General features: G+C 50.0%; 1 protein-coding gene across 2 annotated transcripts in view; it reads right to left on the reverse strand.

Annotated features, from left to right (window-relative positions):
• VAV2 (vav guanine nucleotide exchange factor 2) overlaps window positions 1–26,116 on the reverse strand; it is a 123,554-nt gene that overhangs the window by 10,323 nt on the left and 87,115 nt on the right. For both annotated transcript variants that reach the window (XM_084494303.1, XM_084494304.1), the window contains exons 4-17: window positions 23,203–23,271; window positions 16,769–16,871; window positions 14,513–14,611; window positions 12,972–13,040; window positions 12,194–12,294; window positions 8,924–9,023; window positions 7,500–7,595; window positions 7,012–7,080; window positions 4,207–4,293; window positions 2,421–2,506; window positions 1,764–1,896; window positions 607–716; window positions 248–349; window positions 45–133 (exon numbers count right to left, since the gene is read on the reverse strand). In XM_084494303.1, the coding sequence (XP_084350429.1) occupies window positions 45–133; window positions 248–349; window positions 607–716; window positions 1,764–1,896; window positions 2,421–2,506; window positions 4,207–4,293; window positions 7,012–7,080; window positions 7,500–7,595; window positions 8,924–9,023; window positions 12,194–12,294; window positions 12,972–13,040; window positions 14,513–14,611; window positions 16,769–16,871; window positions 23,203–23,271 (1,313 nt within the window). The remainder of the gene's footprint in view (window positions 1–44; window positions 134–247; window positions 350–606; window positions 717–1,763; window positions 1,897–2,420; window positions 2,507–4,206; window positions 4,294–7,011; window positions 7,081–7,499; window positions 7,596–8,923; window positions 9,024–12,193; window positions 12,295–12,971; window positions 13,041–14,512; window positions 14,612–16,768; window positions 16,872–23,202; window positions 23,272–26,116) is intronic.

Here is a 26,116-nt window from a genome sequence, read left to right on the forward strand (position 1 = left end):
TTCACCTCCTTGCCAGAAGCTGCCAATGCTGACAAATAACTCACCGATCTTGCAGGGAGGAATGATTTCCAAGCACTCCTTATGAGCACCAGCTCCACATTTCGGGCAGAGATAGCCCTGGTAGAACGTTCCTCTGTGCAAAACGAAAAAAATAAAAGAAGTCACAAAGCCTTAATTCAGCCCCAGCTCCAAGACCTGCTTCTGTGTTTCAGTGCAGAGGCAGAAAAGCCAGGAGGATGTGGCTCACCTGAGGAACATCTTGCACGCTTTGCAGTTGGTAGTCTTCTCAAACGTGTACATCTGAAAGCTGTGGTGATTCGCGTTGGCTTTCTCTGGCTTTATGTTGGACCTGAGGGGAAGGGATGGGGGTTACTGACCTGCCTCCAGGGCCTCTCGCAGCACGGGGTGTTTGCATTTTGGACAAAATTTGGAAATGCTTTGGTGCAAACACTCAGGGCAGGTGATTTTGTGCTGGGCCCAAACTCCTTTTAGAGACCCATCCTGCAAGCCCCCGTGAACCGCCCCATCACAGGCTTGGCTGTCGGAGCTGGTCTCTGACAGTCAGCAAGCCCCAGACACCTTATTCCCCCCGTGCTGGGTGCTCACATTGCCATCTCAAACTGCTCCATCCACTTCCTCTTCATTTCCTCTGTCTTGCAGAAGAACTGGAAGCCCTGCTTTCCTTGGAGGTGGATTAGGTAGAAGCCATAGGACCACTGCAAGAGGAAACGAGAGAACTGACTGAACCGCTGCTCTCACAGCAGCAGAGCAACAAGACACGGCACACTTTTATCCAGGCTTCTCAAGAATTACTCTTAATTCCTGCCCCTTTCCCTGCTCCTGAAGGACTACAGCACCTTTGTGTGGATAACAGCAGGGAAGAAGGAAGAACAGCTCTTTATCTCTACAACACATTACAGCTAATGATGCCTGAATCAACTCTGCACTGTGCGCTAGGGCCAAACGGGATTTTACGGTGGCAGATGAGAGAACCCGGATTTTTCTGCTTCAGTGGATCCTCCCCAGCCATTACTCCTCTCCCTGACAGCCCAGGAGGACCATCTGACCTGCCCAATGCCCATATGCTCTGCCTGTCTCGTTACAACACTGCACAGAGAAACACGAGAGAAAATTGTGTGCTTTGCTTACCATTTTTCCATGAGACTAGAAAGCATAGGAGAGCAAAGTGGAAACACATTTCAGTAAAACACAAAGCTAACAGCATTTCTTCAGCACCCAAGTGGCAACATCAGCTATTCTCACCCGACAGGCACTGCTCCCATCCGTACAACACCTCCCTGCATCGCGCCTTGGTGGATTAACTAACTGGTACCTGGGAGGAGGTTTTCCTCCATGGCTGCAGGCTAAGCCCCAAACCACTGGCAAAATGATGTTCCTTTGCCAAGTGCTGATTTTGGCAGGCTGGTGGCAGCGCTGGCATTGCCTTGCCAGGGACCTTCCCTCCCTGCCCCACTCCCTGCCAACCCTTGCTGCCAGGAGCTGCTTTCTCTCCCTCCTGGCAAACCATCCCAGCCTCTCCAGGGCTGTTTTCCAAGGCTGGAGGTCAAAGGATCAAGCCCAACCCCACCTTTGTAAGCATTTCCCAACTCTCTGTAAGGCTGCCCTGAAAGCCGAGCCTTTATGTTCCAGCATTTTGCGAGCTCTGATTCTATTTTAAAAGGCTGCTGGAAATGTGCTGCCCAAGGAGTGGCCCGAACAGCTCCACAAAGCTCTCCAGCAGAGCTAATCCCCGGTCCACCTACCTTCTTAATGTCCTTGTTGTTCATAGGGTCGTCCGTCATCTTGTGGAAGAACAGCTCGATAATTTCTTTCAGCTCATAATTGTAGCCTTTCCTTTTGCAGACGATCACCACTTTATCAAATAAAAATAAATACCTGCCCAAAGCAAGCAAACAAACAAGCAAGCCAGTCAGACCTCAAATTACGGCCCCCGTTCAGGGGAAAGGGTTTGGGAAGCTCTGCAGAGCATCCCCAGCCCGCACAGCTCAATGCTCCCCCTGTGCTATAATTCCACATCGATGGTGCTTTCTGTCAATGCGACTCCAGGCAGTAATTGAATAATCGGGCACAAAATATCTGGAGATGGGCGGCCACGTGCCTGGTGCAGGTAATTCAAGAGGCATTAACCCAGCGCACAGGTCACCGAGCAGCTGTTTGCAGAGCAGCCCCGGAGGCGAGGGGGGAGGCCAAACAAAGGGCATGTTTTGGGGTGGGGGAAACTTCTGAGGACTGCTTTTCTCCTTCAAAATTTAAATTTTAAGTTGTGCTTTCTATCCCTTCCTGCAGAGAGCAGCAGTAGCCAAATGGCTCCGCTGGCTGTGTCACCCTAGCAGGGACAATCGGGGACTTCGGGGAAGGGTCTCCTTTTATCTTTTAGGAGGATGCTGCTGCTTGCTCACCTGTCCTGCTTGGTGTGGTTCACGATGGAGCGGACCTTCAGCTCGCCGTCTATCTTCGGCCTCCCGAACTCCTCCAGCTTCACTTGCTGCAGAAAGCAAAGCGGGGCTCAGATCTGCAGCTCCTGTGCCCAGGATCACCCTCGCCAAGGGCAACCCAAGCCCAAGCATGGCCCTGACACCAGGAGGGGGACCACAGGAGGACCAGCACCCTGTCCCAAGGCAGGGCTCAAAGTAGTTTTGGAAGGTTTGGCCTCCAGAAAGCAAAATTCCAACAAAATAAGTTTTATTTACAGGGTTTTCTACAAAACCGGAGCCAGGGCTCTGTAGTTTTGATACCCATCCTGAAACAGGACTGGGCATTTTGGGGCAGGTTGGAATCCAACCGATAGTATCACCAGTTGGATTTTCAGCTCGAAATGCTTGCACACTACTCAGGGCCGCACCACCACCGAGCCCCATGAATCAGCCCACTTATGTGCTTCTTACAGAAAGAAAAATACCATGAAGAGTCACCGCGAGTCAGGAAAATAAATATTTTATCCAGCTGTGTGTACAGTCTATAATTATTTCATTGCTGTGCCATGTGGGCTCTGTATACATAACACCAATCACTCCACAACTTCCAGCCCCGTGCAGCAAAAGGGAACACCCGAGCAGAACGTGTGTGGGATTGATCTGCAGACAGAAGTCACCGCTTTGCTAACATTTCATCTCCTGCACGTCAAAGCTGCTCTCCGCCTGCTGCAAGTCGAGAAGGAGCTGCTTAATGCCCCCATTTGCATGTGTTTTTATGGTGTGCCACGTCTGGTTGTTCGCACAGATCTGGATTATCATGACTGCTTCAATCAAAACCCGTGAGCTGCAATGGCCCGGATCCCACTTGAGATTTTTTTTTGCAGGTTTCTCTTGAAAATTAAGCATTTTGCCTCCCTCTGTTAAGTAATCATCGATTAAAAGTTCATCGTTTTCAAACCTTTGGCTTAAAGAACCCAAACCTGCCATGCCTCCGGAAAGCCCTCGGGGTGGGCAGTGCTCAGCATCTCCCCCCTCAGCCCTTTTGAAGCATCTCAGGTGTCAGACCCCAAATTGCATTACCCCAGCGTAAAGCCGGCCTGCGGAGCAGCTGTGCCTGCAGCTGACCCACCGCAAATGGGGGGGAAAAGCTCGTTAGCCTGCAGCTCTGCTGCTGAATATTAAATTAATGGGCTCGTTCAGGGCTAAAAGCACAGGAGTGCTGGGGGGTGGCTGGTGCATGGTAATGGGACCATGTGTTTGAGGCCTCTGGAGTTTGGAAGATAAGATTCCCTTTAAAATAGCTGCTTGAGATTTTGGAATTAGGTGCATATTGCACACGCCATCCTCCTCCAATTAGGCCTTGATGCACTTTCAAGAGCATGAACATCTAGGCCAGCTTTTTGTTGCCTTGACCACAAAAGAAAACTACTTTAGGTAGCAGATGACAGTTGATTTGGGGATTTCTTGGGTCACCCCTACACTAACAGCATAAGCAAAAGCTGGAGATATATTTTCAGTGTAATACCACCCACAAAACCCACCCTATATCACACCCAAATCATTTTTTTTTTTTTAATGAAGCAATCATTTCTGTTCTGTGTGAACACTGTCAATGGTCAGGGACCGTGTGAAAACACAGGGATCTTTCTTGGGTAGCACATCCCAAATAACTTAGCAATATCCACAACGAATTCAGTAAGAACTGCACCAAAAAAGCAAATATGCTCATCCTGATCTAGTTAAAGTTGGGGACGAGAATCTTCCAACTTACCAAATTTTCTATAGAACTCTGAAATTCGCTGATTTTCTTTAAAGTCTCTTTGTCTCTCTTTACTTCGTTTATGTACATGGCCAAGTCCTGAAAAGAAAAGCGAGTGTTGATTTTTAGTTCCCATACAAAGCTAGCACCTCCACTAAAGCAGACACCACGTGTCCCCCGCTCCCCTTTCCTCGCGTGAGACCAGAAGCAGCTCTGCAAGAACCCAAAAAGCACAGGGTGTTGTGAGCACAGGCATCACCAGAAGAAAAGGAAAAGCAGCTTGGCAGATTTCTGCTGAATTACAAACAAAACCCAGCGATTTCAGTCGAAGCAAAGGAGCCCATCCTGGCACCCAGCATCGCTGCCTGCACCCCTGGGCTCCATCCCAGCACCCCAGGGCATGCCCTGTGCCCTGTGCTGTGCTGGCACTGCTCAACCAGGCAGCTGCTGCAATTTTTCCCATTTCCCAGAAGAGGGCAATGCATTAATCCAGTGGTATATGAGCAGGCAGACAGCTCCTGCTGCGATGGCAAACCCAACACACGGCTTTTGCCTGGTGCGAGCCCTGGCAGCACCCTTTACTCCCAGCTCTCATCACCTTGATTCCCATCATCACCCCGGATAAAAAAGCTCCAAGCCAGCCTTCTTTGTCAAAACATCCACGTCTGTAAAATAACTGCTTTGGATGCACGTTTGCTGGGAAGGGCACTTGCCCCAGCTTGGCCCTGCTGGCAGCCCACAATAGCACCCCTAAATCCAGCACTTCTGAACTCCAGGATTTCCAACCACACAAAAAGGTGGTTTGGAGAAATACGGAGACACTCAATGGTGCTTGATCTTCTCTGAAAAATTCCCTGCTTCTCCAAATTTTGACCCACCAGACAGGGAACCCAGCTCCTTCAACTGAAACTACTTCTCACATCCTTCCAACTGTATCTTCAATGCCCGTTTGCTTCTGATCTGCTCCCAGCCTCCTTGTTCTCAACAACAGCTCCTGTCACTTTGGATTAAATCTGAGCAGGGAATTTTTTAAGACAACCCTCCAGGCGAGACCTTCCCCGGCTTCCCAACACAGGAAGGGTTAATCACAGATGATAATCACAAGTCTGCATGACAATACTCGTAACATCACCAAGTGCCCAGGCCAGCCAGTGGCAGGGACGGTTATGAAGAATGACAAAACTAAAAGCCTCATGAAACCAGGCTGGCATTCTCCATCAGCACTTGAGTGTTCAGCAGAGCATTTGTTCCCTTCTGCTGAGCAAATCTGTCTCACGTGCAAAGGGGAAACCCAATCCCAGGATCATCGGTGGCTCGAAACAGCGGCAGCAATGTGCAGAGCGGGTCTGCAGGATTTACCAGGGAACCTGCCTCACCTCCCCGTCCCGTGGGGTTCAGCTCTGTGCTCACGTGGAGGGACAATGCACGCACCAAATACCTCCACGAGCAGCTTTTTGGTGCAAACTGCCACTGCCTTGTGCTAGCAACCACGCGGGCAAAATAAAAGGGAGGTGAAGCCCTTTGGGAAACGCGCTTCCAGCTGTAGGCACGCACCCCCTGCACAGCTCTCAGGAGGGGACAGCAGGATAATAGCGTCTGCCAGCACGGGAAACAGAAAGGCTGGAATCTCGATGAAAAACATTACTTGTATGTTAAGCCTTGGTTTACAAATCAATTAAAATCAAACTGCTCTGCTTCCTTCGCCCCCGGCGAGCCCTGTGCGGTCTGAATTGCATCCGCGCTCTCCTGGAGATGGGGCAGGGAAAGCAAACAAAGCTCTCAGCTTCCTCCAAATAATGCTGACTCTGTAGTGCAACCGGACTGTGTACATTTATTTATTAGCAGAGGTAGTGGGGGATGCCGTTATTACGAGGCCATAAGCAGGGTTTAACAGCTGTCACCGGGTTTGTCACTTTGTCTCATCGGCCAGGACATTTTGGGGACAGAGGTGATTTGCGGCACGAGGAAGAATCCCTTCCCTTGCTCCCTTCTCTCGCCCAGAGCGTTCATCTGAGGCCACGGTCATGTATCGTGGAGAGGGAATGCAATGTCCTTTACACAACCTCGGCTAGGACGACCTACATATCGGCTCTGCCTTCACTGGCTTGCAGGGATAGCAGCTAAAAAGGTCACCAGCCTTATGTAACTGCCAGGAAATGCAGTGTCATTAAAAAAGCTGAGGCTCGGAGGTAGAAAACAAACAAAGTGACCTCAGAGCACACGAATGATGCTGGGGATGAATCCCGTGGTGCTCTACGAGAGGAAAACTGGATGCAACCATCACTTTCCCATCAGATTCTGCTGGCAATGGTCCTGCTGTGAATTTGGGGTGCCCAAGGGGATGTACCCAAGTCACAAAACCTTTGGTTGAGTCCCCAGCTACACCTCCTCAAAAAATTTAAAACAAATCCAGGTTTTGCCACAAGAAGTCTAGGTTTCTGGAAACATTATTTTCTTCGAAAAAATACACTTGGAGAGCAGGCCCCCCAGCCTGGATGACACCGTGCAGGCAGGGGCTGACTCCAGGCGTGCCCCCAGGCTTGCAGGTACGGCTGGAGCTCCTCCAGATCCCTACCAGAAAACCAAGAGCCAAATTTGGCACGGCCCCTTTACCCCCAACAGTAATTAGTGAAAAGTCCTACATTGTCAACAAACACCAGCTTCCCCAGACGCTCAGGGAGGAAGATAACGGTGATGACTAGAGCTGTGCTGCGAAGCAATCCCATCAAACAGCACCCAACGCACACACGTGTCCTAAAGGCGGGGACGCTGCCTTCTCCCAGGCTGCCGGGCTGTTTGTCACCTACACACCCGTACCTGCATCGCCTCCAGAGCCTCCTTCAGCTGCTGCTTCTCTGGGCGCTCTGACGAGTGGCTGAGCAGCTCCTGAAACACAAAAGCAGGGGATGCATGGGGGGAGCTGCCCGCATCGGTGCTGCGGCCATGGGACAGGGACGGCGCCAACTTGCTGGTGCTGCAGAGACCCGTTACATGGAGCTGACGGCAGGAATTTCACACATAATCAGATTATATGCAAGCTTATTTGATATTCATTAACTGCCTCTTGTGGCTAACAAGTGCAGAATTACCCCAGGTCACCATACTTTAAGAGACGGCACAAATATTATGTCGTGTTAAGTAGCTCTAGTAATTATTTCATTTGAAAGGGGGGAAAAAAAAAAAAAAAAAAAAAAAAAACAAACCTCACTCTGCCTCTGGCAATGCTTCCTTCTCTACTGTAAATGCCAAAAGATACTACAGCGAGGATGGCAGCTGGAGGGAAGTGCTAATGCTGAAACACTTACTTTTAGCAGGAGATGGTATTTCAAAACTCTTTGCATTGGAACCACCAGCAGATCCTGCAATTTAAATTTCCCATCCTGGACCTTCAGCGTGCATTCCTATTAAAGAAATCGATAAGGCAGGAGTGAAGTAGCTGAGGGAAAACAATGACTACCCCACAATAATAAAAAAACACACAGTTCCACAGCTGTAACGTTTTGCTTCTGTAACCTCTGTTCTGCTGAGGATCCGCTCGCAGGGCTGCCACCGTGGAGGTTATCGAGGAATAACACACAGGGGCTGGACCCTCAAATGCAGGCATTCTCATGCAGCTGAGCTACTGCAGCTTAATGAGATGCTGCTCATTAGGAGAGCACGCGAGTGCTCCTAGACCTCGGGAAATGTCAAATGAAACGCATTAGCTTAACTCACCTCCTCACTGGCTTGAACTAATGCATTTTATTTGCAAGGGGCTAGGAGCAAGCACGCAGACAGTTGCTGTGGCTTTGCTGATAAGCATTAAAGTCATTAAGATAAGCTAATGTGATCACAGGAAGTTTTGCACAGCTACCTTCACCCAGACCCGTTTGGATACGAGGCTGTGCTAGCCCAGGACCTCTCTGTGGCTTCAGGAGGATCAGCTGAGCTGCCTCGAGGGAGGGAGCACACAGAAAAGCACAGGAGCAAGGGGATGTCACAGCAACCAAGCCTTCAGCAGAGCATGCAGCTCGGACCCTGATAGCTTGATGCAAAATCCGGGGAAGATGTTTAAAGTAATTAGTGAATGCACAGCCTTATCCCCAAATTGGGTTGCTATTTTTGCACAAAGAGTCAAGGGACATTTGCAGACAACAAGGTAAGGCGCACAGACAGCCCCGCAAACGCAGATCAGCATCAAGACGAAAGCAGAAATTAGAGAAAAACTGCAGCTTAAACAGCACATCCCTTCTGGGGCTCCTTTGAGCTGCTCAGCACCTGAATCTGCCCCTATTTACCCCAAGCCTTTGTGCTGGGGCAGGAGGGCAGCGGGGAAATCAGGGCACTTGTGTGGGGACTTGGGTTTGCCTCTGACTGTCCCCAGCACTGTGTGGGATCTCGGGAAGCCAGCTGGGTCCCCACGTGTGGATGCTCAATGCCTTTGGGTTTCTACCAAGACAGCAATTGGTCCACAGCCAGTCCTGCGCACAAACAGAGCTGCCCAGATGCTTTCATCTGGTTTAACCCCAGGGAGGAAGGACAGAGCATGGTTTTGGGTTGGGAGAGGAAGAAGCAAGCAGGGGCCAGGATAAGAAACCCCCCAGCTCTGCTCCCAGCTGGGGTAACACAAGCTCAGTCCCCAGCCCCCGTCTCTCACAAAATCCAGCATTTCCAACGTGCCAGCAGCTCCCGCAGCCCTCCCAAACCTGTGGCAGGGTCCGGGGAGCCCTCGGCACCCCCAGGCGCTCACCTCCACCTTCTGCCGCACGTCCTCCCTGTTCGCGATGAGGTGGTTGAGCGTGGTCTGGGCGTACTCCATGTGGCTGCAGTACTTGCCGTAAATCAGTAGCCTTGGGAAGGGGAAAATCACAAATTTAATCGGAAACACTCGCTGGCAGTTATAACCTGTTATACAAGATCTATACGCACGTACATGGTGGGAGGACAAGGTGAACAGCTACTCCCTGTGTAACTGCTTAGTATTAACACGCTTTTACTGCAGTGCATTTTAACGCTGACATCTTTTGGAGTTTGCAGAGCTGGAGGCTCTCGGGGCAATTCAGCACAAGGGGCTGTGCAGCCCCATTTCTGGAGCTACAGCAGCTCCTGAGTCCCAGAGCATGGCCCCAGCCAGCCCAGCCCCTCACTCCCCTGTGTCTGGGGCAGAGCAGACAAATCCCTCTTGCAAATACTAAAAGCAATAGGATGCTTTGGGCCACTCTGACCACAGCGAGGGGCAGCAGATGAAGGGAAATGCATGGAGGGGGCGAGCGCTGAACCCTGCAGCCCAAGCACGCGCCTCACTGCAGCGGCTCTTCTGCTGCGAGTCAGCTTTTTTCTCAAGATTACAACACTGACATAATCCCCTCGATGTCTTAATTGGTGCTGTGCCTCCTCGAGCATGAAGCTCTCTGGTTTTCTGGCTATGCCACACTATGGTTTGCAAGGGCAGAGCCTTTGTGTAAAAGCAAGCAGCTTCCAGGCACAGAGGGAAAAAGCCCAAACACCAATAAAAATCTATTTCCCGAGAGCATTTCCAAATGTGGCTGCCACCAGACCTTGCAATGCTCAAGCCCTGTGTATTTGTCTTTATGATCCTCTCCCCACAAAAATACTTCTGCTTCCTGTGTCCCAGCTGCTCACAGCCCAAAAAGCAGTGACACAAATGCGCACACCTCACGGGTGCTTCACCAAATACAGAGAAGAAACTTTCCATTCTTGAGAAGAGCTCAGAGTGGGCGTGGGTGGTAATTATTGCACCTCACCAGGGAACCAGAGGCTTCAAAGCCCCCTAAATCCCAAGGATGTCTTCTGAAAAGTCCCAGCAGAGCTTCAGGTGTGCAGCAGCGCATTGTGTGCTTCAAGGGGAAGGGGAAGGGGACCCACCTGAGACCACGAAAAGGGGGGACTGGGGGAAAGAGGGCTGTGACAGCCTTTGGAAACACAGCACAGCTCCGTAAGGACACCCCAGGCTACAAATCTAAACACCTGACACAAACAGAGCGGTTCTGCTGTGGATTCCCCCTTCTCCTCCATCTTGCTCATTAATCCTACGTGACAGGTTTGGGTTTCCCCCCCCCCGTTCCTCGCTGTTAACTGCATTGCTGCTGATAAGACACACATTCAGCCGGGTGCTGTAACTCATCCGTTATTCTGGGGCCTCGCTTCTCGATGGGGACGATCTCCAGCACCTGCCCCGGTGTCGCTCTGTAAACGTGGGACCCTCGGACTCGGCAGGTAATTGAATGGAGAGATTTATGGGCTCCGCAGTCCCCGACCACGCCGCAGCCAATACAGATTATTCTTCTGCCTTTTTCCCCTTGACAACTTCTGAGCGGGCACAATAATATCTATCTTGCCAGCACTTGGAGAGATTCGAAGAGGCTTTGGGAGCATAAATTCAAACCTCCAGCCTTCGCAGAAAGAGATTTACAAACTATTTCCTTTAAGAAAAAAAAATCTGCAAAGCAGAATAGCAATGCATCATTTTGCCAGGGCGTCTCCGAGGATGCGGACAGGAGCAAGAGCTATTTGTCATGGCTACATTAGATGAGGAAGGTCTCAGCACAGGGACTCTGGAAACCCACATCCACTTCTTGGTGGGGCAATGCCATCTCTCCATGCAAGCTTGCTGTCTCCTCCTGCGCCCTCATCTCTTTGCTGTAGCAGGGGACATCGCCACCTTCCCTCAGCCCTTTCCCTATGGGGAAAAGGACCCTGTTTGTTCAGATCTAGTTGCTCCAAACTCTTCTTCCCCGCTTTTGGGAGCCTATTCTCCTTGAAGAGACCGGTGCAGTTCTCGGCTTAACATTTTTCTACGTATTTCCCAGCAGGGCACCCCCTCTGCTGTGGCCGAGCTCACAGAAGCGGCAACAGGGACGCTTTGCTCCGCTCCTGCACTGCTCTGAGCTGATACGCAAAACCTTGTTGTGACAAATAGAAAAGTGGCCTTTTCTTCTTTTCTTTTCTCTTCTTTTCTCTTTTCTTTTCTTGGTTTGGCTTTTGTTTACCAAAAATTGCTGTAATTGGCCAGATCTTGATCTCAGCAGCTTGCAAGCTCCTAGCTCCTGTGTAGCCATGCAGGTCAGCCCAGGGATGCCCACATCCCTTCCTTGTCCCCGCCTGCACAGCTCCATCCCAGCCTCAAGAAAGGATTCATGCCTGGGGACAGCACTCATGTGCACAGAGCCGAGTCAGGAATTAGGAAATTAAAATCACCTAAGTGGGCTTTATGAGCATTTTTAAGTTATTTGCATTCTTCTTTCGAAACTTTTTTTCTTTAATCCAAGAAACATTCCCTTCTAAAAGAGGCACTGTGAGTGATGGAATATCTGACCTTACGGTGTATTATTAATGCAGATGGTATTTCTGGAGTTATTGACTTCTGAATGGCATTTCTATGTCTAGACACTGGTTTAATCACAGTGAAATAACACCCTGGCATGAGTCCACAATGAATCAGGCCTTTGATTAGTGTTAAGGATATTAAAGGCTTTTATTAACCTTATCTTTGTGTTCGGGGGTACCCCTGCTCGCAGCTGCCAAAACACAGAACCTATTCTGTTTGCGAAAGCAACTTTCCCATTTATTCATCATTCCATAGGTGCAGGGCAATGCCAGTGCCAAACACGGGATTTTTATAGCAAACCACTGCTCTGAGCTAACCAGACAGACGTCTCTCTGCAGAGCCTGATGCTGCCATGCTCCAGGCCCTCAAATCCCCATCAGGGCTTGCAGGAGAAGACAGCATTAAAGCCCATGCAGGGGAGAGAGGTTTTATTCCATTCTGGCTCACTGTAATCAAAACCTTCCCACCTTTATCTCCCCGTCTCCCTGCTGGTAAACCTCTCCCAACGTGTTGTGTTTAAGGGCAGGTCCAAGTGATGTCTCAGCAGCCCAACAGCACCTCGCTGCTGAATTGCTGATAAATTGCTGAAAGTGGTCTGCTGCAACACACATGCAGTTAGAAACCCTCCTTTGTGAAAACCAGAGTTGTCTGAAGGCCGAGTTTCCTTTTTACCTCTCTTTGAATTCCAGAAATACTTTTGCCAGGCTGCTTCCTCCAGACATCATAGAGACGTCGATGGCTCGCAGGAAATTGAAGTGCACTTTAATTAGGTCCTAAAAATGAAGAAACAATCAATACTTTAAACACACTTAAAGCGAGTGGGCAAACAGAGCCTGAAGACATGCACGTTCACTTCTTCATCAGGCAGTCATTCTCTCTTCTTTTTCTTTTTAGCTGTTTTTAAAATAAGCCTTCCTGGGTGAGATCAGCCCTAAACGGCAATAAGTACAAGGCTGTCATTCAGATAGGACAAATGCAAGCTGACAGAGCTCCATAGCGGGTGTGGAAATAGCCCCCCTGATCCCACAGTGTGCCCACACCAGCAGCATCCAACCTTTCTGAAGGGAACACATCTCTGCCACACCACCCTGCCCCTCCTGCTCAGCTGGGGGCTTCATTTTTCTCCATCCTGCCTGCTTCTGAAACAGCCCTGCTGTCTTTCCAAAGCATTTCTAAGCACAGCTAAAATACACACAGGCCAAGGCCCAGCCTTGGAACATCCACTGTATAAAATTATTTTCTTACCTAGAGTTCATATAATCCCCAACTTTAATAATAAGCACTTAAAAAAAAAATCTCCTAAGCCCACTCAAGCTCTGCAGCAGATGGAGGACCGAACTTGTTCATGGAAAGGCAGGAATCTAATGTGCAATCTCAAAGTCTTCTCATAAGTGGGAAGCTAAGCTGCCATGAAAAGAGCAAATATTTAAGCCAGCGTTTGTGTTGTTACCTCCAAATTGATGAAAATAGCTTCCATGTCCTGGGGAGTCAGTACCAGCTTCAGTGGGTTCATGTAGTTCTGCAAGAGGCAAGTGGAAAAGGGATTGAAATTGGAGAGAGAACAAGTGTTGTTCTTTTTTTCTGTGTAAGGGAGATACCTTCCTGTTTCACCAGCTGCATTTACCTTGGCAGCTAGACGCCCAGCTTTAATGAATTTGTGCATTTGCAAGGGGCCCGTCCAGCAGGGAAGGTGCAGGGCACCCCAGTGCTACTACCTCTATTAAACTATTTATTTTATTTTATTTTATTTTATTTTATTTTATTTTATTTTATTTTATTTTATTTTTTATTTTACTTTATTTTATTTTTCATTTTACTTTATTTTACTTTATTAACCTGCTAGTTTTCCCACCACATTGCAGCTCTTGGCTGCAGCTGTGAGCAGCTCTGAAGCATCTTTGATTCTCTCCCTAGAATTTCGCCCTTGAAAAAGCGTAGCTGATATGATTACATTGGAAATGCCTTTCTGAACAAATACATATTAATAGAAATATCCACAGTACTTGTAACTACACAAAAAACACAACACAGATGCGATGCACTGGAGACAGGACCCTCTGGCCCTTAACATGCCGTCAGAACCTGCTAAGCCTCTGCAAGCCGTTTTGAAGGATATCAAAGCAATAACTTAACTCTTTTTTTTTAGACTGAAACAGAGGGTTTATGGCTGTTTTCAAAGAAAAAGAGCTATTTGCACACATTAGGACATTTGGTTGTAAAGTGGGAAATGGTGTTTTATTGCACTCAGTTCTGTGTCCAGCTCCTTTGCAGGAACTTGCAGCAGACTAAGGCAAACAATCACAGAAGGGGGAAAACAAAAGCATTAGGGTGATGAGAAATGGCAGCTTCATTTTCACTATTGTTCTTCATTCCTTCCACTTTCCTTGGAGCAGAAACCACCTCCAGGCTCCGGCAGCACCCATGACTCCACCGCCTTGCTGCGGCGTTCGTTTTATTTTAAAAGAAAGGCACAAAAATAATTTACCAAACCCAATTAAAGCCAATGAATTTGAGCAGTGGAATGTTACTTTTAATCCAATTAGCTTCAATGACAAGTCAGCACAGCTTCAGCACTTTTGAAAAACGCCCAGAACAAAGGAACTCCTTCAAATTACTCGGTGGAAATCGAAGAAGAGATAAGATATCTGCAACCACGGCTCTTATCAGCGACCAGGGGGAGCGGAGCAGGAACCTCTTACCATGGGGTGGGGGGACACAGCAGGGAATTTTTCAGCCTATTTCCAACATGCAGTGATCAGAAAAAAAAAATATGCTGTTCAGCTCCTGCCATTACAGGCTGCGCATTTGTGCTTGTCAGGATGGGTTTTCCGTGTCCTCCTCCTCCTCTTGCAATTTAACATCTGAGTGCACTGATCCTGCCTCGTCGCATCTGCCAGCTCTCACAGCAAGAACTAACACGGCAAGATTAAGGCAGGATGGAGTGATGGGGTGGAAGGCAATGGTATAAAAAAGGGACGGCTTGGTTCTTACCTTTTCTATGTCTTCAAGTGTTTTGTAGTATTTGGCCTCGGTTTCTTGGATTTCTAGCAAACAGCAATTTCTTTTGTCATCTTCTGTCATGCCCATTTTCTAGAAAAAAGTTAAAGTGATGCATGTTCAGATAGTCCTAATGGTGGTCCTGGTCACACAGCTTCATTTGGCCTTCAGTGATGGCAAAGTTGTAACAAGCCCAAGTCAGGACAGGCAGAGAAGTATTGGCATTGGTTTATGTTAAAGGAAACTATTTTTATCCAAAAAAAATAGGAAGAAACTCTGGCTCTACTATTCAGTATGTTTCAGCATGGACAGCATTGCATTTTTCCATTTATTATAGCTCCATCGCCAAAGACTATCGGCTAAAGAATAAATGAGAGAGAAATGCTCTTTTTCTCTCTCTTTTTTTTTTTTTTTTTTTTTTTTTTTTGCTTAAGATGAAAATCACAGCAGAGCCTAAATGGGTCATAAATAATACGTTAGACTTATACAAATCCCCTGCCAGGGCTGCCAAGTCTCATGATTTTAGGTCAGATCTGATACTACACGTGTTGGTGTGTTTTTTTTTCAAAGCCTCAACTCCTGGCGTCACTTCTCTACATCTGTAAAGAGGAGCTGAGGAGTCGGGGTGGGAGGTGAAGCACTTGCCAGTGCCGAGTTTGGGGGGTGATTCAGTCGGTGGTTTGATGTAATGATCATGCACGGGACGGCACATACTCAGCGTGCCTGTTATAACCCCCAGTTTGGACCTAGCAGCAAACCGGTGTTTTAATCGATGCGGCTTACCTGCATGTATCTAATCTGAAGCATGCAGAAATACAAGAAACCAATTAGCGTTACACACTCGCTATGGCAACACAGCTTAAAAAGAATCCAATATCGAGACAGAAACGTGGGTGATTGTATTAAAAATAGACTCTTGCTCAAGGACAGGGAGGAAAGGGGGTGCCCAAGGAAACAAAACACTGCAGAGGACACTGAAAAACTGTTCTCACCGCCCCTAATCTGGCACTGCCTGCTGGGCACCCCTGTCGTGGGACCATTCGCTTTGGCAGGGGTCCCTGGGGACACTTTGTGCCCAGCTCCTTAATCCAGAAAGGTTTTTGGAGCTGCTCAGGCTGCAGACAAGGGGTGAAGAGATGAAACGCTTCATCCAGCATCGTCACAGCTTTCACATCACCCGTGGCCAGGCTTGGTTTTGGTCCCCAAGCTCCCAGCACCTGTCCATGTGTTTTGGGTTTTTAATGGCTCAGCAGTGTGTGCATTTATCCTGCTGTGCTGCAGGGAGCTCTGCACCACGGCCAGCTGCTGTTTGCCAGCAGGAGGCAGTAATTGGGGTTTTCACGAATCCAGAGCTGGCAGATATCGGGGGATGGGAGAATGTGGAAGCTTGTGCTCTGATGGAAGGCTCCCTTCCAGCTCTGCACCAGCAAAAACCAGTGTGGCCCTTCTCCGTGGGGACACAGGCAGCAAGGAGGGCTGAAGGCACCTCTGGGGAGATGCAAGAGCCACCACCACCTTCCTGGCCCATCCATGGAGCAGGAAACTTGCACCAGAGCCCCTTGGAGTCAATGCAAGTCCCTCTGTGATGTCTTGCATGCCGCACTCCTGCTTCTCCCAACTGTCTTTGGAGGTGACACATGGGGTCGGCTGCTTCTCCACAAAGCCACACAAGGCCCTAGGTCCCCTAACTCCAGGAATCTCAGTCGTGAAAGCTCCAAGCACCCAGGCAGGAGCAGGAACAAGCTCCAACCCTCGTGCTGAACCCTCAGCACACAAATCTGCCAGCCCGGATCTAAAAATACCATCGCACAGGGCACGAGGCTCGGTGATGGAGCACGTACGAGCCCCGTCGCCCCCCAGAGGGGCTGCAGCGACACACTCTGCGCTGGCTCAGCAGCAAACAACTATTTTTAGCTTGTCTTTTACCATTTGGGCTTATTAGCTCTCCTTCCCCTTCCTCCTCCGCCAACTCCTTCAGACGATGCGATGTGCTGGAAAACTCCTAGGAGAGCTCCCTCCGGGCCAGCGCCATCCCACTCGGCTTATTTTTACCTCTGGCGAGGCAGCTTGGCTTCGAGGGATGATGCAAAGTGATTTGCTCCCCTGCAGCAACCCCCGTCATCTGTGGATCACTTCTTATTTAATTCTATCCTCAACCCCCATCAGCTGTGGATCACTTATTATTTAATTCTATCCTCTCCCTTCCCCCCTGCCCAATTCCAGTTCAAAAAAACTCATGTGGATTATTACCATGGGCTGCTGAACTTCCACTCTGATGATATCTTCGTAGATATCATCGCCTTCATCTTCGCAGGGGACGCAGTCGTAAATATCCTCCCCCAGATCATGTTCGCTGGAACGAGAAGGAGAAAAGCTCAGGGACAGCAGGGCACGATCACTGCTGCTGGATCGCAGGGAGAGGGATCACAGCCATAAGGAAACCCCAAGGCCCGTGGCATTGACATCCATCCATGCTTCCCATCCACATTGAAGTCCATTTTTTGGGATCGGCCCCGCTGCTCAGCCCCTCCTGCTGGCTGGCAGCTGGGCAAGGTGAAGGTGGACCCAGCCTGGGTCCATCCACTCCTCTGAAGGTGTCCGCAGCCTCCTGTGAGCACTTTATGACCCACTGCAGCCCCCAGCAGCAACCTTATTGGAAAATGGGGATAAAAGAGACACTGGGGAAAAAAAAAAAATTAAAAAAATCACACAGCCACACTCCCAATGCACGTTTTGCCATAAGGGAATCTCACCAGATGCTCAGCTCTGTGATGCTCAGTCCCAGTGCTGGGCAGACTCCAGGAACAGCATTTACATCACAGGTGAATCAAATAGCCAAAAAGTCACATTTTCAGGACTGGCCAAGATGTTTAGGAGATGCCCCTGCAAGCACAGGCTTTAAGGTGTCCCTGCAACATAGTGCCCAACTTCTATTGAAGGTTTTAGGTACTTAATTGTCACCTGAGCCTTTGCAAACTCCCCCAGGGGCTCCTAAGTCTTGGAGCTCTTCTGAAAATTCAACCCACAATAAATACCAATTAACAACAGTAATGCTAGAGCTTAGATCTACAGGTGCAAATTGCTAACAGCTCCCACTGAAGTCAACCTCATGGGATCAGGACAGTGTGAAATGCTGGAATATCAAACAGCTTTCACATATTTTACAAGCAGTCTCTTTCAACGTGGGCATTAATTACATACAAATACGTTTAGGTGTAAAACCGTGCTCAAAACGTAATGCTCAAATCTCTATATTATACAGCACTGAGCAGCAGAGCACATCTGTTTGCAAAACCGGGCTTTATTTCTTTTCTAAATGCAGCTCTTTCTATTTTTAAAAACAGATTTATTTAATAAAAGTTTGGGGATTTTAAATAAATTCACTGGCATGATGTATCCATCCCATTCTTCCAGAGTGATGCATTGCAGCTGCTGTAATAATGCCCACTAATAGCTGGTGATCCATCTTCCCCTTCCCAAGCGTCGCCGTCACCGTTATTATCTGTACCAATATTTATATTCTCAGCTCCTCTCCTTATCCAGAGCAAGTAACTCCTGCTTCCTGATTAATCTTCCCTTCTCGGATTGCTGGCTGCCTCTCCATACATCATTTCCCTGGCTCGAAGGTCGTTAGGAACCGTACGGCTGGGTTAATGTCGCAAGCGCGAGCCTGGCGGCTGCTGCCCAACCATGGCCAACTCTCCCCTGCTCACCAAGCACCAGCACAAGCCCTCGCTATCTCTATTTGCTGCCTGGAGACAGAAACAGAGACAATTCCCAAATCCTAGGGCCAACTGGAAGGGCAGGTCCATTTCAGAGCTTAGAGAAGTGCTCAAACCCATCCCCTTCCGTTGGTGCCGTGTTTTGGCTGCTGGAGTGGAAAATAAGCACACTCCCCCGTTATTAACAAAGAGAATTGGCTTTGGGTGGTTTTACACAGCAACAACCCACGAAGACACTAAATTTTAAACGCCCTAAGGGCAGATATTTTCAGCAGTACTGTCAGCATCCCAAGCATGTCCCACGTGGACTGTGCAACCTGGGGAGGCCAGACCCTCGCCTCTTTCTTTGCAGGGACAGGATTTAGTCCTTCAATAAAAGCAGCAAACCGAGAGCTGCCCACAGGGACTGGAGCCTGTGATCTACTGCCTGGATTAGGAGCTTCATTGACATCTCTGGGTTTGGCAAAGGGATTTGATCCTCCCTTCAGAGGTAACAGCAACATTTGCAAGTGCTGTTATTAGGATGGATACAAACAGCTTTGGGCTGGCAGCATTCTGCCTAGCCAAGGAAGCTTATTCAGGGCAAAGTAATGGGAGTTGTTTTTACGTAAGGCAATTTCAGGCAAAGCCAGTGCTTTTGGCCAAGCTTTTCCTCCCTGGCAATGACCACTCTGCACAAATGCCCTCCAAAGCAGGCAGCAGCCCTGCTGTGAGCAGCTCCCACAAGAGATGGACCAATTACATTTCCAGTGGCATTACAGATGAGGAAGGTAAACAGAGAAATGCTGGGAAGCTGATGAGTTTGTACCAGCCTCAGAAATTCTCGGATGAGTCCCAGCGAGGCGCTCAGCACCAAACCAACCACGCCACGACCCACCCAAAACCACAGCGCGGCTTTGCTGCACTGATCAAAGACCAGAAGCACCAGGAAGAGCAAAGGGAGGAGGGAGAAGGAGCTAAAATAAGAGGACCAAAAGCTGAACACAGATTTCCAGCACTGCAGCTGGGGTTAAGAGCCAGAGGGTGAGCAGAGCCCCGTGCCGGCAGCACATCTGGCAGGGTTAGGTGTCAGGGTGATGGAGGGCAAGATGTGCAACGCAGCGGCTGGACCCGAGATCTTGCAGGGTTTTTATTACCCAGATGTTATTTAGACTGAGACACAGGTCTGGAAATAGCAAGAGAGGCCTTCACCCATCTATTCTGCTCTGGTCTCACATTCTCCGTTGGAAGTCGAACCTTATAATCTCAGAAATGAGCCTCGAGCAGTTATAGCAACTAACATCATCTCAGAGATGGCAAAAGCAAGACATATAAAATCTTCGCTGATGACAAAGAAGAAAAGATGTGTACAAGTGCTCTGGCTTGAGTGTCCTGGACCACAGAGCCATTTATTTCACTGCCTGGCATGTGTGGTTTTCCCAACACGGGAAAAATAATGAGAAAAGTGGCAGCTAACTTATCATCTCACCTTGGCTTCTCAATTCATTACTTTCTTTTTTTAAAATGCACTTGAGCAATTCTGCTGATCACATCACTGTTTTGGAAGACGTGACGAGAGCCACTGATAACAGCAGGGAAAGAAATAAACTTCAGCAAGAAGCTCATAACAGAGGACAGGTTTGGGGCAAAGTGTGCCCAAATGCGCGGCATCACTTGGGCACAAGCTCTCACTTTTAGAGGAGAAAAAGAGGTAAGAGTTACTCAAAGGGAATGTTTCCTGTCAAACCATTCACAGCTCTTCTATGAATTGACTCCAAATTATTCAAATACCTACCAAACAACCCCAAACACACCCTGGGTGTAACCCTCACACCACGCTCCGTGCCAGCAGAGGGCCAGGGCCCTGCAGAGGGAAGGTAAGCGGAGCAGGTTTGTGATAAGGAAGGTTCAGATGCTGTAAAGAAGACCAGGATTAATTGCCCTCATAAATTTATCATGACAAAATAACCGGGGTGAGGTGAAGCAGCAGCAGAGAGAATTCACATGAAGCGCTAAGTAAGGCTTGGGAGGTGCCAGAGTGGCTCGGGGCGGCTAAAACAGCCACCCCGAGACACGAAGGCAGCGGGCAGGATGGTGCTGAGCAGCACGGCGGGTCGCTGTCTGCTGCCAGGAGGCTCGCACGGACCCGGCCAAACACTGCTTCGATTCTTCTCAGCAGTTCCCAGCGAAGGCAGCCGTGTTATCGCCCCGACCCACTCATTTCCTTGTGTAAATTTCTCCCCAGCGTGCTGCTGGAGGGCCTGGCAGCCGGGCGGGCTGCAATAAATCACGCGGCAGAGGATGCTCGACCTTTTACCACTCCTCCCAGCACTGATGGTACAGCCACCATCCAGCCCTGCCATCTGCCCTAGTGCTCCCAGGCTGCCATCTGGCCGACAGAAGCACGAGCAGAGGGGGCAGGCGGGCTGAGGACAGGGAATTTGAGACCTTGCTCGCTCCCCTGATAGCCTTTTGGTTTCCCCTCCCCTCTCCATCACTGATTGCTCTTTTTTTTTTTGTATGTAAAATAAATATCTGTCTCCATGCCATTATCTGGCTTGACCTCCTGGACGCACAGCACGATGCTGGGGATAAGGTAATCTGCACGAAAAATCAGCCCTGCCCCAAAAGTGAGGGCACAAAGGGCTCAGCAAGGCACGGACATCCTTTAGGGCCGCCAGCCACCAAAACATTGTTTGAACCAGCTCAATATTCATCCAGAGCTTTTTACTATAGGAGCACAACATCCAAAGACAGCTCCAAGTGGGAGACTCCTCCGCCCTGTAGGGGTGACTGGGCAGGTTCCAGTCTGTGCCAGTTGTCCCCCTCCTCCTGTCCCTCCCTGTCCCTGCAAAGCCAGTGGGGACAGCAGGCTGGCACCCTGCAATGGCACATTTTGCAGAGTTTTTAAGCACAGGGCTGTGCATCCCTCCACAGCAATCCAAAGGGCAGAAATCACCACTCGGATAACTCAGTGCAGCCGACACAGAAGAAGCACAGGGATAGGGGACTGCTTTTGTAAGAGGGAAGATTGCTGTGTGTGATTTTACTGTTCCTAGTGATTTCTTCTGAGCGTTGGGTCACTTCACTGCTGTGCAAATCATTTCCTCGCCCTCAATACAGCACTCGGGATGCACTCACATCTCCCCAAGGCAGCTGGATCGGGAGCGATACTCAATGCAGAGCTGCTGGGCGGACTGAATCACTCGCAGCCCGTGAATGATGCCCTTGTTCCGCTGCTTGGGGATCGGCAGCAGCTAAGAACGAGCTTTCTCATGCGGCCTCGTGGCTTGCCAGCACGCAGCGTGGGTGCCCAGCGTGCACCATTGTGAGCGGCAGGCTGCCCCTGAACGTCCCCTGGGAGATGCTCCTTGGCCGGGGCAGGAAGGGGCAGCGGTGCTGCTGTGTCAGCAGGCAGCGCACCAGCCCTGCTGCTCAGGGTCTCTCGGGGGCATTTCAGGGTTGTTTTACAGTTGCAGATGAATTACAGCTCCATTTCACGGGTTGTGCCTCTGCACGACTCGGCCGCGCTGGGAGCGCTGATTCCTATGAACGAATTCGTGATCTATCCCCCTTTACACACCCCTGTCAGCACTGGTCCCACCTAATGATGTAAAGAGGAGGATTTGGCAAAGGACAGGGGAAGAAAAAACAAGCTAAAAGTCGAAGACGATCTGGGACAGAAGAAAGGAGCTCGTGCCCCACCGGCAGCCGATCAGAAATACATTTCCAAGCCATCAGAGCACATTTAGGGCCCCCAGGGCCAGACCAACTCCCAGCCACGAGCGAAGGGATGGGGGGGAACTGGGACAGCCACAACTGGACACTGCCCCTCGGTCCCCAACGCTCAGAGGCGTCCCCTCCTACACACACAGCACCTTGCAGAGCCCCCGTGCAAAAATTGGGTATTTAAAAAGCCCAATATTAAAGGGATTTCCAGAACTTCAGGAGAGGGGGGGGATGTTGCTCTTAAAAGGATCCTTTTCTAAGTTCAAATTTTATTAAACTGCAGCTGCTGGGACCAACCCAAGAGCGGGGGATTGCAGTATCCTCCGTTCCCTGTACGGGGGATTTATGATTTACTTTCGTAATAACCGAAGCCATAAGGAACTCATTGGATTAAGGAGCCTTATTATTTATGTTGTGGAACAATAATATTTAACCGTATGAAGCCGCACATCCACCCGCCCAGCTTTTCTCCCCGTCTGAAACAGGCTGCACTTTGTGAGTCCGGTCCCGGCCCCGCCGGAGCCGATGGGAATATTGCCATCGAATTCCGATCGGGCCAACGTTTCACCAGCCACCAGCTTTAGTTCAAGGTTGTTTAACAGCTTGTTATAGCATCCCCGCAGCTCAGGGGCAACAAAGCACAGGCACCGGGGACGCAAATAAATACAGGCAGGGGAAGGCGCTGCCCGGTGCGAGGGGCTGGCACCCATCGAGGCACCGGGTACCCCCGTCTCAGCCACGGGCTCTCTCCTGCCCTGTTTTGGCTGCTCTGCCCTGCACAGCGGGTGCTACGAGCCCTTGTGCAGTCCCAACTGTTCATGGAAAGTGTGCTGCTGAAGTGAGACACGGCTTGGAAAACGATTAAATTGCTCAGGTTCATGCATTGTGTGGGACCTTGGGGTTACCGTGGGGGTTATTCCCCAACCTGCAGCCCCACAGAGAGCACTCGGTGCAAGCCCCGCTGCAGGAATCACACCCAGAGCTTTTGCAGCTCTTGAAGGGATGCGGCAGGAGGGGGTCCCCATGGGCTGTCCCCCCCCCCGAGCCGCCCATGAACTCGGCCTGACCCAAAGTGACGTCTCCCAGGGCTCTGCAGGGCAAAGACAGAGCGCTGTAAGTGCCCCCACATCATCAGAGCAGCCAGGCCGGCGCTCTCAGCCCCGCTGTCAAACCCCATCAGTCTTTGCTGGATCTAAAGGACAACCTTTCCCCATCGTGTGTCCCCCCCACCCCCCGGGGAAGCGAGGCACTCACTCGGCCAGCTCCTCCAGGCTGCGGTACACGTCGTCATCGTTCTCCGCGGTCTCCTCCGAAGGGAAGGGCCTGCAAAGGAGGTGGGTGACAGTGTTAGTGCTTAGTTTGGCAGCCCCAGCCGAACCCAGAGCATCACCAGAGCTGCTTACCGAGCACAATATCCCTTGCAAACACATTTATCCCCCTTGAGGCATTAGGTCCCACACCCGCACCCTGGGAAACCACCGTGCTGCTCCTTCTGCTCGCCACGGCTCAAGCACCCTCACCCGAAGCTGTGCTGCCAGCAGGAGAGCCCACCAGGACGAACGAGTCCTTACAAGAGTGGGGCTTCCTCATATGAACATGTTGAAAAAATGCTAAAACCCTATCGGGGGGCGAGGGGGAGAGAAAGGACATCAAAAGGGCAAAAGAAAGCGGGGAGAAGCGGATTAAAAAGAGGAAGGGAGGGAATGGGGAGGCAGGGGGGGAAAAGCAAGAATTCCTTGGCTCGTTCTGAAGTAATAATCAAGTAATGTAGGAAAGAGATGAAAAATATTGCTTTAATTAAAGCCAATGTATTATTGCTGGCACGGGACCATATTGGTCAGGGCTCTGCTGGGGCTGGATGCACCTTGCGCCGCCGGCTGCAGCACGGGGCCGGGGAGGATGCTGAGGGGAAGAGGACACACGTGAACCTCCAGCTGCCCCCACGTGCAATTTCCTCCTCAGTTCTATCCCACTCTCCCTATTTCACGATGGATTGCCTCTCCTGAAAGATTTAATACGTGGCCTGGCTGGGCCCTCAATTTGCTATTTTTGGATCTTGTCTCCAGCACTAATTTGCCTGCCCTCCCCTGCTTCGCTTCGCCCCAGTTTTGGTGAGCGGCTTCAGGCCGAGTGAACCAGGGGCTGAATGCAGGAGTTAACCCCAACCACTGCCAGGTGGTGAGCCCAGCACAGGGCAGGATGATGCCATACTCCTAGTCTTGGGGTTGTGGTGCCTCCCTGTGAGATGCAAACCCACAGAACAAGGGCGCACGGCCCCGGGCTGGTTGGATCTCACCATGCACACGTGCCAAGGGGCAATGCAGGAGGCAGGGAGCCATGAGTGGGAATAGCAGATGGGGCTGTGGCTGCTCTCCCCGCAAGGTAGTGGCCGTCCCAGAGCCCCAACATCTGTCTGCATGTCTGTGAGATGTGCCCTCTGCATTTTGGGGATGAGCATCAAAGTGCAAAGGCACAGCGAGAGATCGGGGGGGGCTTCACAAAGCTTCACAAAGCACGTGTTTGTGGGTTTCCTCTGCCCTGGGGACTTGGGGCTAGCACGAATCCACGTGAAGCTCTCACAAAAAGTCACAAGCTAGCCCTGCCCATGGCTGAGCTGATCCTGGGGAAACATCTTCAGATTTCAGCCCAACAGCAAGGGGAACGGCAGCAGCACTGCACCACCCTGCAAAGCCCCAGGAGGAGAGAAAAAAAGCAGAGGTGACCTCTGCTCAAACACCACTGGTTAAAGTAAAGGCAAAAACCCACCACAAGACATGACCTCCTTTTTTCTAAACGCACCTTCTGCATTTAAACTCTATTTCCTCTTCCAGCGCTCACCATGCCAGAACGAAAGACGTTAAAGAGCTATCAGGAATATTAAAATCACGAGAATGCGTTTCCAACCATAAATCTGGGCTTGAGGTGTAATCAAGGGCTGTGATAAACCCCCACCGTGTAAGACAAGGAGAGAGCAAAGAGAAAACCATCTCCTAATGAGAGTTTCTGGGAGACAGCAGCTCCGTGAGCCCCGGCAGCCTCACCTTGACCGTGGGCAACGCACCGGAGTGAAAGTCAGGGCAGGGGAGGAATTAATAACCTGTATCTCAGCAATTGCAGGTAATGGCTAAATAGGGACGCGTGGAATGCAATTAGAAGGAAGGTCAGGCTGAGGGGAGGGTTACCAAATGAGCCGTCTGAAATTCGGAGCTGAAGGGCGGCTTTTTTGGAGGAAGCGCTTTGGTCAAGCCCTTTGAGCTGGCTGCCCGTGCAAATGTGTGGCTTGTCCAGGAGCTACACGAGACCCCAGTGATGTTCCCAAGTCCCTGGGTCATTGTCACTGGAGTGGGGCTGCCACCTCCCTGCCCAAAGCAGGGTGCCAGCCGCCCCTCTCCCAGCTGGCAGCACCCAGGCAGGGACTTGCCAGGGGGTTCAGGCAGCTGGCACCCAAAAGCTGCACCTCCTGCAGCCACAAGCTCTCCGAGAGCTGTCATAGTGTCTAGGACGAGTCCGAATGGCATTATTTGAAAAAAATAAGTAAAATAATAGCAGAAGCCTCGGGAGTAAAGGGGACTAAGAGCTCATGATTCCCTGAAAAATTGTGTGCTTCTCTGCACTTCCTAAGCAGTATTAACAGCAATAGCTGGGAATGCCCAACATTAATGAATAAAATATTCTATGTCCACTGAAATCCATCAGTTTTGCAGAGTTCCCAAACTCTTAAAATTCGTTTCAAAAAAGTCCCTTTTTAGAATCAATATTTAAGCACTAGACTTCTTTTTTTTTCAGTCCACCATCACAAAAAAAAAAAAAAGTGACACCTGCTGAGCCATTTATCCTTCAAGCCTGTGCCACTTCATCCACTCGGATGGAGAGCAAAAGCCCCAGCAACATCAAACGCTGCTGGAGCAGCCTCTTAAAGATGATAAACCTCCCAGAGCAGACTTCTTCACAACAAACCCCAGCACATTCAACAGCACCATTTCCAGAGATCAAAGAAGAGAACCCAGGAGTGATTGATCCAAGGCGTTTGTTTTAGAGACTAAAAAGAGAAGAAAAGACCAAGTGATTTGTTGTGGCGTTTAAAGGAAGCTTCTCAGCTTGAGGACAAGACTTACGGCAGCCAATCCTCCCCGACACCCAACGCAAAGCTCCCCTCTGAGCTTAAAAC

The sequence above is a fragment of the Aythya ferina genome, assembly GCF_964211825.1.
Source record: "Aythya ferina genome assembly, chromosome: 20".
Lineage (NCBI taxonomy): Eukaryota > Metazoa > Chordata > Aves > Anseriformes > Anatidae > Aythya > Aythya ferina.